General features: G+C 33.6%; 2 protein-coding genes across 2 annotated transcripts in view; both read right to left on the bottom strand.

Moving 5' to 3' along the window:
- Window positions 1-970, bottom strand: part of LOC145263842 (26S proteasome non-ATPase regulatory subunit 11-like) — a 30,583-nt gene extending 29,613 nt beyond the window's left edge. Inside the window, exon 1 of the mRNA XM_080120916.1 lies at window positions 813-970. Within this exon, the coding sequence (XP_079977042.1) occupies window positions 813-909 (97 nt within the window). The 5' untranslated portion in view covers window positions 910-970. The remainder of the gene's footprint in view (window positions 1-812) is intronic.
- A 12,980-nt stretch (window positions 971-13,950) lies between these two features.
- Window positions 13,951-16,226, bottom strand: part of LOC145263840 (acid phosphatase type 7-like) — a 38,881-nt gene continuing 36,605 nt past the window's right edge. The window contains exon 11 of the mRNA XM_080120915.1: window positions 13,951-14,600. Within this exon, the coding sequence (XP_079977041.1) occupies window positions 14,517-14,600 (84 nt within the window). The 3' untranslated portion in view covers window positions 13,951-14,516. The remainder of the gene's footprint in view (window positions 14,601-16,226) is intronic.

The following is a 16,226-nucleotide window of genomic DNA, read 5'->3' as shown; positions in this document are numbered from 1 at the left end:
ACCTATTCTATACTTTAATCTTACAATTGAATAAAAAACGGTGCTAACGCAGAGAGTGATCCGCGCTATTTTTTAAATCGTATTTCCAAGTTTAATTAAAGTTTTGTTTTTTATTCAATTGTAAGGTTAAAATACAGAATAGGTACAAAACACCCTCCCCTCCCCATGTTAAGAATGGCTTTTTAAATAACTTTATTATTTCAGCACGGATCACTCTCTGCATGAGTACAAAAAACACATATAAAACTTTAATTAAACTTGGAAATACGATTTTTAAAAATAGCGCGGATCAGTAAGTGCACTAGCACCCAAAAAACAAAAACATGTCGATTTATCCTTTCAACATTTGAACAATGCTCGGCTTAATTCGATGTTTGTCGGTCGAGCCCGAGCCATAATTGACAGAAAATCCCGAGGATTCGGGTCAAATTCTGCCAGCGTACCAGATTTTCAAATAAATTAAATTTCAAAAAAGTTGTTTCGTTTAAATAGTAGTTGAACAAACGGTGCAATATTCGCCATTTAAAACCGGTCGTCCTTCGAAGTTTGAAAAGCATCAAAGATTGAATTAAAATATTAAAAATAAAGTCAACCGACGTTAATTTAAAAAAATCGATTTAAATAAATTAAAAATAAACAATTCAAATTGATTAATAGAAAATATATATAATAAGTATAAATAATTATTAGGGATCAACACAACAAAAAAAATCGTTTACTAGAGAATGGGCTTATGAGTCAGCATTTTAAAATCTCTCCTTATTTGTTATTAAAACGACTAAAATTACATTATAATTTGATCTTTAACTTACCAATACTTGTAAAATATTTTATGGAAGCCAATTGATCCGATTTTTCAACGGCAACCGCTTTTTCATAGAGACTTTCCAAGGATTCCAGATGTACCATTATGCTTGTCACTCTTAAAACGCGAACCGGATGATGACGGTGTTGAATGAAAATGTGTCCCCTCTGAAAAAAAAAAGTAAATTTTCACAAGTGTAATAGAATAAACAAACGTCTGATTCTTCAGGTACAAGTTTTGTTGGTCATATTGAAATGGTTAGCTCCTAAAATGGCTACCAAATTTTAGCAATTAGTTTTGTTTGACTGTGTAAGCGAAGCGGGGACTGGGCGAAAAAAAATCTACGTTATTAAGTTATTGTCTGATTCTTATGCATTTCTTATTTCTGTTAATTTTTACAAAGAGGTTAGTTAATTAGTTGGTGAGGTAGGTACTCATGCAGATAGTGATCCGTGCTGAAATAATAAAGTTATTATTTAAAAAGCCATTTTTAACATGGGGAGGGGAGGGGAGGGTGTTTTGTACCTATTCTGTACTTTAACCTTACAATTGAATAAAAAAAAACATATAAAACTTTAATTAAACTTGGAAATACGATTTAAAAAATAGCGCGGATGATCGGATCACTCTCTGCATTAGCACCGTTGTTTATTGTTAAGATATAGTTGATAAATCGATTTTTAAATACATTGTTTTAAGCAAAAACAATATTACGTACTTATTTTATCATGTCAGATATAGTTATATATCTAAAAATTACACAGAACAATTACTATTGTGTTTTTATTTAAAAAAAAAAAAAATCTCTATAGACAAGAAATTTTGCAGCCATGACACAAGTAATCTAAAATATTCCTTTCGGAGTTATGTCCCCTGTATATAGCCTATTATTGCCTATTTTACATAACGTCTAAGAAAAATGCGATTTAACCTAATTTTCCATAAAAATTACTTTTAATTATAAATAACTTTCGACTCTATGCTTTTTCGTAATTTTTAGATATATTACTATTTTCGGCATGACGTAATATTGATTTTGCTTAAAACGACATTTTTTTTAATCGATCTGTTGACTGTATCTTAACAAGCAGCATTGCAGAAATTAACGAAAAAATTGATATCAAAATACCGATTAGTACCAACTAAAGAAGTACCTTTAAAAAGTGGAATTTTAGGGGTATTATTCGACCATATCAACGGAATCTCCTGTTCTACACACGTCTCCTTATACTGTCCAGATTTACAGATCTCTTTTGTTTGTTATTGAAAATATTACACAATGAAGACATAGTATTAAGCGATGAAGGTGGATTTGAGAAAAGGGGGGGGGATAAAATAAGATCTGACTAAAGGTAGGTTAGTTTGGAAGACATTTTCTAAAATCTGTCTAATAGTTGTATGTATGATGTGATTCTTAAAGATGAAATCTGATGACATGAGAGAAAGATTAAATCTGGAGAGTATAGGGAAATGTGTGCCAGTATGGCCTAAAGGTTTTATAAAAAGGGGATTAGGGGTGGGAAAGGATGCCATAGAGGCCACAACAAAGAATCTATGAAATGAATAACGTTGGAAGTGTGTAGATTCTGACTCCATATAATTAAAAACAGACGAATGTTGAAGGTTGAGAACCGACTTTATTTACTACCAACAATTTGTATTAGGAGAGGCAAAGTGTTCGTAGGATGGAATGTGATTTAACAAAGGAGATGAATGTTCGTAAAATGTTTGTAGGTATGTATGAATTGACAAGGAATGAATGTTCGTAAACTGTTTGTAGGTATGTATGAATTGACAAGGAATGAATGTTCGTAAACTGTTTGTAGGTATGTATGAATTGACAAGGAATGAATGTTCGTAAAATGTAACTTATCTTTTGGATGATGGAGAGGGTTAGGATAGGCCGGTCATCCTGCTGTCGGTGATGCGTGTCCTGGCTTGTAACTGGAAAGCGAGTGACTTCTTTCATCAGTGCTAGCAGTCCGGCATCTTCGTCTTCTTTCTCCTCCTCTCTTCTTTGGTTTGTGTGAATTAGGCATTGTTTAGAATTGAAGGCGTTTGGCCCATAACATGAGAGCGTAGTCGGCTTCAGTTCACTGGTGCCTTATTTCTTTTTTTTCTTCATCTCTTTAGGTCGGGTGGGAGAATCTGTCTGTGCGTTCATTGACACAGCAGGGCGAATCTCTCGTTCCCTCCTCTGGTTCCCTCAAATCCCTCGTTTTTATAGTGGCAGACTGGCTCCCAGCGACTGTGATATTTGAGGTGTTTATTTTAGGCGCGGAGCTCTGCCATTGGTCAATAATTATTTTGTGGTTATCTTATTTTTTTCTTCCCAAGCGGAAGCGATGCATGGAGCCATGTGCAAAAGACGATTTTTCATTTTGTCTCTCATGGTGGATACGTTAACATCCGGTTCGCTGCTAATTCTCATCATGTTCCCACACCAGACAGGAGACTTTATTGGTATGGTCGCATTGAAATAATGGTTGAGAGTTCTTGGGTCATAGAGCGCGTATAAATGCGTGTAAAAAAATCAGCAGCTGCCAAAGGAGAGATGACTAGTGAAGGTATTAGCAGCAGCTGTATGAGTACTATGTAGATTAGCAAGTGTATGCGGGCTTGCGTCAGAAATAAAAGGAAAAAAGGACAGCACGTGGTCGGGGAGAAACAAAGTGTACATTGAAAAAGATGGACATGTAGCTACAGCCGACATGTGGTCGAGAAGAAAAAAAAAAGCATATCGGTTGAGATGGATGTGTGGCCTATAGTGTTTGTGAAAGACTTTTAAGCTGGCGTTGAGATGGCAGGGTTTTGTTAATTTCATGGCAGACAAAATGAACAGTTAGAAAAAAACAAGAAGCAAGTATTATTTGGAAAGTAACGGTAATAAATGCCTTTTGCTAAAACAGAAAAAAAAAAAAACGGGTTGGATTTATTTATTTTTGTTTGTTTCTTTCTTTTTGATTGCAACGGATGGCATGGAGGTCCCAAAAAGGTTTGAACTGTAACAAACACAGTTTGAGTGTGATGGCCACATTATACTTGTGTTAGTAGATGCATAACAGTTGCGGTAGCCAGCTCAGTTCACAGGTGAAGCCAAAGAAAACATGAGAGGAAGTGATAAGGCTGGAGTTGAGAGCAAAAAGCAATAAATAAAAACCTGGGTGGAGATGGGTTAGTTTGGAAAACATTTTCTAAAAATGTCCAATAAATGCCAGCATATAAAACAGACATTAACAGAAAAGGGGAAGGGGGAGGAGGTGGAGAAGGATAATCATCATTATCATCATCATGATCGGGAACATGAGTTGGAACAGATACATTGAGGGCATTGCCAACGCTGCTGCAAAGAAAGTAGGCTTGTAGGCTCTCTCTCTCTCTACCGTGCCAGAAAGTTACTTATGCCAGAGAATATCCTGCACCTCTACAAGGTCAACATTCGTCCATGTATGGAGTATTGTTACCACATTTGGGTTGGTGCATCTGCTACTAGTCTCTCCCTCTTAAGCAGGGTCCAAAAGAGAGTCACCAACCTAATAGGTCCCGCACTATTAGCTTGGCTTCAATCGCTGTCTCATCAACAAAATGTTGCATCCCTTTGCCTGTTTTACAAGTATTTTAATGGAAGGTGCTCCAACGAACTACAAGCTCTTGTGTCCCCACGATGTAAATACCCCCGACAAACCCAACAAGCAGCAAAATCCCATCCCTAGACAGTAGAGATCCCTAGATGTAAGAAAGCTTTCTACTCTGATAGTGCAGAAATTAAAAGACCAACACAAATGACCAATACAATTAAAATAATCTTGCAAGCCCTGAAGCCCCTAAAGAACCGCCAACTGACGAAAACAATACCTACGAGAAGGAGAAGAATCCCTTACCTGATCCTGAAAATATCCATGCTCCCCAAGATGTGGACGCTGAGGACCAAAATCCCTGTGAGTCAGTGCGGAGATCGTTCAGAATGCGATGATTTCCAAGTAAATATAAGGACTTCTTAACTTAACAGACTAAATTCTGAAGGGGAAAATGTTAGAATAAATTGCTTTGACTCTTCCTGAAATAAAGGATCGTAGTTATTTCCCTTGGCCGGAATTAAGGATTCCGCCATATTGATTCTCAAAAACACGTGTATACTTTTAAGTTGATAAAACTTTTACGAAAGGCATTCCTGTTTACTCTTCTTTTTCACAAAATAAATAAATATGTATTACTAGCAGGGAGACCCGATGTTGCTCGAGATTGAATGATGTTCAAATAATGTTTCACTGTCCCATATTTTTATTGCCATTGAAATTGGTGAAACCGGCCATTTTTCAATCAAATCAATTGATTGCCTGCTCTAGTCGGGGACCCATTGTGGTGCACTGGGAGGAAACTTCACATGCCTCTTAATAACTTAGTCCACAATAGATTGCAGTCTACATTGCACTGTAGAGAACCTACTGTTGATTTTATAAAATTATTTTTATATTTAATGGCTTGAATTAAAGTTTAAAATGCAAAAGCCAAGTATCATGGTTCAATTGTGCTCCAAATAGAAAAATTCATTTCGAAAGCACCCTTGCTATATCAAAGTATCTACTGTTGATTTTATATACCTGGCCTTACTGCTTGTGTGGTGATAATGGCGTGGATTCAAGTTTAAATGAAAAAAAGTTGCATAGTCACAGGAAACCTAAAGGAATCCTTTAAAAGTCAACTTTCAAGTGTACTCACCAGTCAATTTAAAAAAATTTTCATTGGCTTGGTCATAAATCTACTAACTCGTCCACATGCTCTCATTTATATATATATACCTCGTAGGAAGAAGCAATGCACACAAACAAAAGTTTCAGTGTCTTTACTCCTATTTCTCGCATATCCCCGACTTTGTTCGTTCCTGGGTTCAGGGTGGTTACTTGTTATCTGCATGCAAAAAGATTGCGTTTAAGTTAAAATGAAAAAGTCAAATATCAGGCTTCAATTATGCTCTAAACAGAAACATTCATTTTGAACATGCCCCCGTCATATCAAAGCACCTACTGTTGATTTTATATGCTTGGCCTTACTGCTTGTACGGTGATAATGGGTTAAATTTAACTTTAAAATGAAAAAGTCAAGTATCACACTTTAAAAAGAAACATTCATTTCAAACATGCCCCTGTCATATCAAAGAACCTACTGTTTCAGCTTGTGTGATAATAAAACTTCTCAAATGTAGTTGTGAGGTTAGGCTGTGTTAGGTGCTAACTTTGGCCAAAATCGCCTTTTCCTTCTTTCATTGAGTTATTTTGATTATCAATATTTATTGAAGAAATTCCAATACAAAACCTATCTAAGAACACCGCCAGGCAGGTAAAGTGGGAAATTTCATAAAAAGCGGCCCAATCGTTTTCAATTCCATGAGAAACGAACTCACACATACACACACATGCGCGCACACGCACACCCACACACACACACACACACACACACACACACACAAAGTTCCTTTTATATAATAGTAGATAGATAGATTTTATTAGTAATACCAGTAATGAAAAATGATTTTAAACAAAAATAATGATTAACAATAAAAGAATTGTTTTTGGCATCGGAAGTAGGTAAAAAAAAAATTCCAATTCCGACGCCTTCAAAAGTTCCAAGTTTTCCAATTCTTGATTCCTATTAATTATCCCAACACTAGGAACTACTCACTTTCATTCTTTAGCAGAAAAATGTCAGTGAAAGATTGTCTCAGTAATATTTTATCCAAATATTTTACATCCAATCAGAAAGCTCAATTATTTTTACTCTAAAGCAAAATAGAAACTTGTAGTAGACGAAACTGCAACAAACATAAGTAGAAGCAAATTCTCACAGCTAGAGATACTGAATACATTTGCTTCCTGGCTCGTCCAATCAGAAGCCAGCTCTCAGTCACATGACGGAATTTATAAACGGTTAAAACTGTCTCTCTTTCTTCCCGGATCGTGGACTGATAACAGCTTCGCATGGAACGGACCTATCATCCACAACCTCTCTCTTGGGACTCACTAGAACTCACCCAGCTTTCAGGGTTTTTTTATTTATTTTTTTACGTAGGAGTCACCAATTATCAAGACCCAGAGGTGTTATATCACATATCCCTCCATGTTTACATGAATAAACCAGAAACCAGCAGGAACAGTGATGGTGATATTAATGGCAACGTTTTGACTTCCTTACTTCTCTCACACCTCTCATCATCCTTCACATACTCTCTGCCTTCTTTGAATCTCTTATACCACTCCAAAACTGATGCTTGATTCATGCAAGATGGCCCAAAAGCAGTCTGAAGCATGCCATACGTTTCTGTGGCATTTTTTCTAAGTTTAAAACAATTTTCTTGCATATCATTAGGTCGATTTATTTCATCATCTCTCCACCCTTACCAGTCAGCTCAATATAATAGCATTTTTTTTTAGCCTCTAAAAGTTTCAATGAGGTAAGAATCTTAAATCTTTATCTATCTTCTTTAATTTTTTTTTTGGGCCCCCCCCCCAAAAAAAAAATTAATTATTATTAATATTCATATTAAAAACCCCTTTTATCCATTTATTTAAAAAGAAAACAAAAAAACAACTTTGTTATATATGGATCGTGGAATTGCATTCATTTGCAAAAGATCTAGCTAATTTGCATATTCTTTTAAACATTCATTTTAATTAATTCCCTATTAGTTTTTCCGGTTTTCTTATGAGATGATAATCTTTAGTAAACTATTACGTGTAATTATATTCATGCAGATATTCTACATGATTTATACTTGCGTAATATTTGCGTAAAAAGGTTATAGTAAACACAAACCTCTTACTATATATATATTTATGTATGCGTATATATATTTGTTTATATACTTTTGCCTACCAAACTCCTCTGTCAGTTTTTGGTCTACAGGCATGAAACTTCATATATAAGGTATTCAAACCCATGCAAAACTTTATATTTGGGTTTTAGCCAGGGAAAATCGGTGCAAGAGTGTGAAAATTAAAGAAATGGAATTTGCCAGATGAAGGTCGACCAACGGCATTTCGAATATGCATGCGTAACGTAATAGCTATTGGGTCATGTTTTAATTTTTAGCCATGCAGCTAACATGTCTTCATAGCTCAGGCATTAATGTTAAAAGAAAAAGTAAATTGTAAGTTAAACGTTTTGGTTTCGATTCTCAGTGGTGGCACACAAGTCTTTTTTTTAATTAACTTTTTAAAATCTTTACTGTGTATATAGTGATTGTCACTTCTTGACAGAAGAAGACCATCTTTCCTTTTCTTTATTGTTGATTATTTATTAATTTCCAATTTATTCCATTTATTTTTTAATATATTTAATTAATTTAATTTATTTATTTTAGAATTTATTTTTATTTATTTTATTTTATTATTAAAAAATTTTTTTTTTCTTTTTACATTTATATGCATTTACATGTATAAATGTGGAGATGTGATCAAGATGAAGTTTCTATCTTTTGTGGGAACAAAGGTGACTCTTCAGACGAGCTCTGCTTTTATACAGTTTGTTGCAGAGGTTACACATATACTGAGATTGAGGAACGGCAACTGGTACTGCTTTACTGTGGACATTCATATGACGCTTCAGACCTCCGCTTGAATTGCAGACCATAGAGCAAATAGAACGTCTGTGCTCTACATTTCCATGTGATCGCTTATAACTAGCTAGACCGGCTCCAAATTACTTCATTTTACTGCATAAATCACAAGCATGGTTCAGCACAAAAAGCTTCTGACAAATCTGACAGATTTTTCTTCCAGATATCACGCTTAATTTTTGCATAGTCATATTTTTTCTTCTCGGATCTATCACAGTCCTGATAAACCATGGAGCACCACGTTTCACAATCACTGGAAGCACTCTCCCAACAAGACAGGTCAATAACAAGAGCTTTTAGATTACCCTTGATGTTGTCCTTGAAGTGTTTCTTTGGTTTGTGTTGTGGATGCTTTTCTTGTATAATTTCGCCATAAAACAGATGCTTCAGTAATCTCTCATCATCCATCCTTGTTAGATGTCCAGCCCACATTATCTGGTTACGTATAATCAATTTTTCAATGCATGGTACGTCAGATTGCATAAGGACATCCGTATCAGGTGTAAAAGAATTCCACTTGATACCCAAAATGTGTCTCAGAAATTTCTAGCGTATTCTCTCCATGATCTTTATGTGTCTACCATAAGTTGTCCAGGCTTCAGAAAATTAAAGTAAGGATGGTAAAATACAAAATTAATAAACACTTTGTACATTTTGTTTGTGTATATATATATATATATATATATAGTTGCTAGATTCAGCCACTCCGATGAGTTGTAGATAACAAAATATGTATCAGTGGATAATTATATTTTAAAAACAATACAACGCCGCTCCCCATTTGGAGGTACCAAATTGGTCAAAGGGAAAATTATTCCTAACTCACATTTAGGTAAAAATGCACTTTCGTATAATAATTGAATTTGTTCAAAAAGTATCGCAAAAAAAAAATAAATAAATAAATAAATAAATAACACACACACACACACATATATACATACACACACACACACACACACACACAGTGTAATCCGGATCTAAGAGAGGTCTTCTTCGTCTCCCCCCAAGGAGGAGAATACAGCTCCCTTATATCCGGGGTATTTATATCAGGGTTATACTGTAAATTAACGAAGGCTCAAATTTGGGACCAGAGAAAATCTCTACTACATCATTTTTTCTTATATTATGGTCTCTTATGTCCGGGTTACACTGTATATTAGATTGGTCATGATGTAAGCATAAAGTTGCGTACAGCCTTGTTTCTAATGAAAAAAAATATTTAATGTTTCTTTGCTTATATATTTCGGCAGTCACATTTTTTCATTCGTGTAATGGTCTTTGCATGTGTCTATTTCTTACCCTTTTCTTTGTATTATTTTATTTGTTTATATTTTATTTTTTGTAAAATAATTTATCTTTTTTTTTCTGTACATTTTGTATTGCATTCATGTCAATCGTTTATTAATTTTGCAGTTTTCACAGCTGCATATGAATAAAATTAATCTAAACATAATTAATGCAGGCATGTTGGTTATTGTTTGGAAAAGAAAAAAGAAAAGTTACTGGCTTTGTAGATATTTTCGTATTCATTGAGTTAGTCTAAGGAGTCTTAAGAAAAAGCTTACAAAGCCTAGGGATTAGTAGCATTTGTGAGCCTCTAATAACGAACATTGTACACCTGCTAGTCTATAATATAAATCTCACTTCTCTGTTGAAATGTATATATGTATGTTTGTTTGTATATCTTGCAAAAATATTCGACAGAGGCAACGGATTTGCACAAGATTAGTATCATTTTGAAGCTCGACCCTTTGGACAACAAATATTGAAAAATTGGCCAAAAATATTGATTCCTCAACTGGGCACTTTTCTACAAGGAGGGGTTGCTTTTTTTCGCCGATATTTTCGAAAGTCATCACCTCTTTTCGATTGTCTAGCCTTAATTTAAACGTACGTCACTTCTGGTTTGGCAATGGGCGCAACAGCTAAAGCATCATTTTTTTTTTTTTTTCACTTTTTTTTCCTCCTTCGTGGTAAGAGTTTGAGCATGCCTGCCTACTACAACTTTTTTCTTTTTTTGCTCAACACACACCTGCAAACACCCAGACAATGCTAGGCACCCAGGCTAGTAAAAAATAATTAAAGAAACAAAATAAAAAAAGCACAAAGTATTTGTTTAAAAAATTTTTTTTTATTTTCTTATGCATTTTTTTTCATACATTTGCAATTTCGTTGATTTAAAAAAAAATAATAATAATAAAACACGAATGTAAAACATTTTTTTCAAAATTTACAGATTTAATTTTCATTTTCAACATAAAAAAAAAATAAAGAATAAAGAAAATAAAGATGACCAAAATGCAGGGAGGAGAGTGGAGGAGTAAAACATTTTTTTTTGTTTTCTATCAAAGATTTAACTACATATATACACATACACATATTTTATATATATATATACACATATTTTATATATATACATATAGTCTATATTAAATATCATCAATATATATATATATATATATATTCTATATTACATATTGTCATCAATATATATATATTAGTGATGGGACGATTTCAATATTGTTCCCAATTCTGAAACAATTAGCAATTCTGTGCCTAATTCCTGATTCCAATACAATTACAGATTCCAATTCTTTATAAATCTCTAAATGTTTAACCATAAAGTTATTTTTTTTTTCTCAATTGCTGTAAAAACACATGTTAAATGTGCATATATTTTCTCAAACATAAAAATACACTAGCGTATATGTGTGTGTGTGGGGGGGTGATCTACAGATTTTAGTTTTACCGATAGTTTAAAAATCAATAAATATTCATTATTTTATTATTAATACCAGCAGTTGAAGATTTTGTTTTAAGCAAAATGAAATTAAAAAAAAAAAAAAAGAAGACAATTAAAAGAATAGTTTTTAGTCTCGTAAAATTGTAAAAAGATTTTCTGATTCCAATACCCTCAAAGTTCTGATTTTTCCTATTCCGATTAATTGTCCAAACACTACTATATATAATTTTCATTATCTCTTGTTCTCTCAGTTCTTGTCTATTCTTGTGTTTTTTGCTTTGTTTTTGGAGGAAATTCCAAATTTTTGGACATTGCTGTTGTTTGTTTTTTTGAGTACTAACGAAAATTTTATTCAGAAGAGATTTGATGTTTACAAAACAAAATTTGTTTTGTTATATGAAATAAAATAGACATTATCTTGAAACAGCTGTAAACTCTTTATTTGGAACATGATTTGAAAATGATTTAAAATCATCAAAAACACATATCATTTAAATGCATGCACATTGGAATGTAGTTAAAATATCCGCTTTTATGTTCCAAATGTCTTATATATATATATATATATTATGTATATATTATATCTACATATATATATTATATACAATATATTTTTATTAATATAAACAAATTTACAAGGTCGCGACACTGGACATGCTAATGTTTCGGACAGATGGTCGAGTTAAACCACAAGTCTTCGTCAGGCAACTTAAAAAAAAGTTTGTCTTCCACAGAAGAAAGCCAGTTCTCAAATGAAGAATAAGAAAGCTCTATTTGTTTAAAAAAGAGAACATTTAATATTTAGAGAGAGAGGGAGAGGGAAACATTAAAAGTGAAGGCAGAGTAAAAAAAGAAAGGGGGAAAAAGAAGAAAAGAAAGAAAATAAGATACATTCAAGGTTCTCAGAGTAAGTGGGAAAAGAGTTGAAATCATTAGACAGAGAGATGAAAGGGTGAACTATTTAAACAGGATGGAAGGGGAGATGTCAAAAAAAAAAAAAAAGGAATGGGTTATAGACACCTATAATCAGCAGAGCAGACATGTTAAAAAAAAAAAAAAAACTGGCTTAATAGCATTTAGATATGAAATGAGAATGAAGGAATAAGATAATGTAATATCCCCCCTCCCCCCAAAATACTAGTGGGGGTGGGGGTGGATTGTTTTTGTTTTATGGCATACCAACCCTTTTCAGGTTATTTAATGCCGAATTCAGTGATTTTGAAGAAAAGTTTTTTAATAGAATATATTTGTTTTTTGTTTTTTTTTCGAGTCAGTTTCTATTTAACCCATAGTTGGGACCCTAACAGGTACTACCACTCGGGGTCAGAGTGGACCTGGGAGCAATGGCAATTAAAGGGTGGCTCCACACTCTCCGAAACCCGCAAGCTGGGGCCTCACCATAGGATATAGTTTAAAGTCATATCCAGGACCGAGTAGAACGCTTTGCTTTGCCTGGTTGTAAATACGTAAATACACTTAAATATAATACTTTAATTTGTTCAGATTTCGTATATATTATTACTATTATTATTATTTATGGGTCGTGATTTCCAAACTAAAAATAAAGTATTTGGGTGCCATCAGCTAGAATCCAACCTGAAAGCAAAACTGTAGCATTCAAAGCTGGTGACGTTACCACTGTAAAAAGGTGACACACACATGAACTGGCTAAAAATAAGCTAAGATGAATGTACAAAATGTATAACAATTTTTCAATTTTTACCCATTTTTGACTCCTTAAAAACTATTAACCGGCTAAAGACCCAGAAAAGAACAGTCCATAAAAAATCCAATCATTTTAGGTCCCTAGCGCCGCTCTGCGACTTTCAGTTTTGGAAGAGATACAGTTTGAAAATATGGAGACAGATAGACGGACAGACATATAGCCTTTTATATATTAGATTAAAAAGAAGGTACAACATATAAGAATAAAAAGGAAAGCTAGTATATATAAGTAATAGTAAAAAGAAAAATCCTATTCCTTCATTCTTATTTTATATCTAAATGTTATTAAGCCGACTTTTATCTATATGTACATTTTGTATAATTCTGACCCTTCTCTTCTGATGAGAAGCATTTAACTTTGAAATACCACGGCTTAAAGAGGTCTCTTTTTTTCTTAATTTTCCCCTTTTACATTCCCTTATTGTTCTGGTGATATAATAAAGTTCTATATAACATTTCACGCACTGGTGTGTCAACATGAATTATGCCGTATATCAGAGCACCGAAGGTAAGCAATGTTGAGCTGGTCAGTACTAAAATGGGTGACCATTTGGAAATTCCAGGTGCTCTCCGCTTATCTCAGCATTGTTTCCCTCTGCCACTAGACTTAAGCAGTGCCGATTTAGGAGAGATGTGGTTGGGGATAGTTTTGCTTCGTTAAAAATATATTCATTGATAACATAATTGTGTGTATATATATATTAATGAAATCAAAGGGATGTAGTGTTTACCTGATATACGCAATGGTAAACTTCAATCTAATATAAATAACAGTGTTTATATATAGATAATTTAATCCCAACCGAATAAAAAAGCTCAATACGCAATAGAAAGTAGAGCTTATTATAAGAGAAAGAAAATTAAAACTATAAGTTAAACTTTACAATCAAAATTTATTGTTCGACTGAAAAAACAATTTACAAAGTCCTTATTCCGTGGAGTTTCAAAGAATCCTATTCTTGTTTTTATTCTCATCAGAGGACAGAAAGTTGTTTTTATTCTCATCAGAGGACAGAAAGAAATCAGTTGAGAGAATTTTCATGCAAGCTGAAATATTATGCGTGGTTTGTTTTTATATTTTATTTTACATATCCAACATTTTTTCACTTCTTTTCTTAGCAATTTATGACTACAATAAATTGCAGTTTCACTTAATGCCATAACTAGCAAATTCTAGCATTGCTACAAATATAATTTGCTGATTTCTTTATGTCCTCTGATGAGAAGAAAAACAAGAATAGGATTCTTTGAAACTCCATGGAATAAGGACTTTGTAAATTATTTTTTGGAGTATTGAGTCGAACAATAAATTTTGATTGTAAATTTCAATTTAGTTTTAATTTTCTTTCTCTAATATATATTTATGAATCAAATATCAGAAAATGTTGAAAAGATAAAATGTCACAAAAGTGAATGCTTGCACAATATAATCTAAGACTCACATATAATGCTTATATCTCATCTTTCTATATTTATTTAAAAAAAAAAAAAGTAAAAAGATTGATTATCGTATGGATATAAAAAAAAATGTATATAATCATTAATATTCATTATTACATATAACGTATTAAAATAAATTGATAAATACACATATAACGTATTAAAATAAAACCGAAGTATATCGCGATAGTCTATGGACGCCGTTTGTTGCATTTAAATTCTGGTTTGTCACCTTTGTCTTTCACGATCCAAACATCATCGATTATTTCTCCACCCTGAAGAAAAAAATAAAAATAAATATATACTTATATTAACAGTAATTTTTTAAAAAAATAAAAGGCTTAATAAAATGGATATGAGGGGCATTCCATAAGTAATGCCTACTATTTTTTAGAGGAAGTGGGTCAGGTGCATTACTTATTGCATGCCCCTCGTATGTATCATTTATAATTGTGTAATGCATCACTATCTGTACATGTGCTATAGGTTGGCCATCCTTGTTTTTATTTTGTTTTGTTTTGTTTCCAGTTGGGAGTCATCACTTATCAAGGCATAGAGGCCACTCTAGGATAAGGGTTAATGAGTGTGAGGTAGACTGTGAAACAACACCGTGATGATCAGTAATGGTGGAATTTGGTAGGGTTTAATTATTTAAGAGGATGGATCAATAAAAACTTATTTACATTAGACTTGAAAGTAACCATGTTATAGTTAACTGGGAAGCAGTCCTAGCGTATTGTTTTCCATAGATGGACAGTTTTAGGAAACTTTGTTCACAAAATTTTCGTTTAGATTTAGGCACTAATAAAGTGTAAGGGAAATTGTTAATAGTTGTCGTAGCTAGATAAGTATTTGTTGTGAATGTTTTACAGGGGGGGACCATAGATTGAAGCTCAGTCGACCATCTGCCATGAAAATAATGATAGAACAGATATAGGCCTGTAACATCTCTTCAATGAGAAAGAGGAAGGCAAAAAGATCCTTGCCCACTAGATTTCGAAGAAGTTATAAGAGATGACATTTTATTCATAAACATTTGGATAGAAAATAAGAAACACTTTATCAAAAATGGGACATCAAATGAGTCAAATAATTGTAGCACAGGAGCAATGTTCGATTTTTATTAGCCCAATTGAAAATGATACATTTGATGCAGCTCACCACTCCCAATTTTTAAGCAAAACACAATGGTCATCACAGCCAGACACAAGAATGACACTCCCAAAAATACGTCACAACCATGCATACTAAAAATATCAACAATTTTTCTTCAACAACAAAGAAAAAACACAAAACTAAATTTTTTATAATGAAACAAATCAACAGACTTTATTTTCGGGCAGAAAATAAAATATATAGAGACAATAAACACACAAGACATTTTTGCCTGTAGGTAACCTGGACAAAAATTAATAATAGTCATCAACTGAAGCATAGATGACTTTTCATAAAACAAGCACCTTCTCAGCAAATTTTTGCCTTGGCGTGGAAGTTAGGAGCACTCCCATCTCGACTTGACAAGAGTTCAGTTAGCAGACCTAGTTGCTGTGGGAACCAGAAGCAGCAGCAGTAGTGCCCAAACAACCCTTTTCAGAGCTACTCAACATACTATTGATGCAAGTCAAACTACCTGTGTAGGATACACATTCTACTCTCATCTGCTGCCCCCCCCCTGGAACTCCCTCTCATAGCTGATCACTCCTGTTCATGTACATGTTCACTTCTAGTGACTCCAGCACCTCCATCATACTCCTTCCAACCACTAGCTCCTGCGGGCCACTGACGTCCAGCTACCACTTTTCAGGGCATACTGATGTCTGACTACCAGTTTCAGTGCCCATTGTTGTCAGCTACCCTTTTCAGTACCCGCTGATGTCGGGCCACTAGTTCCAATGCCCATT

This window comes from Euprymna scolopes, chromosome 39 (genome assembly GCF_053919585.1).
Source record: "Euprymna scolopes isolate OS-2025 chromosome 39, ASM5391958v1, whole genome shotgun sequence".
In the NCBI taxonomy this organism is placed as follows: domain Eukaryota; kingdom Metazoa; phylum Mollusca; class Cephalopoda; order Sepiida; family Sepiolidae; genus Euprymna; species Euprymna scolopes.
The sequence above is the reverse complement of the archived record's forward strand: the minus strand, read 5'-3'. Positions and strand labels throughout refer to the sequence as shown.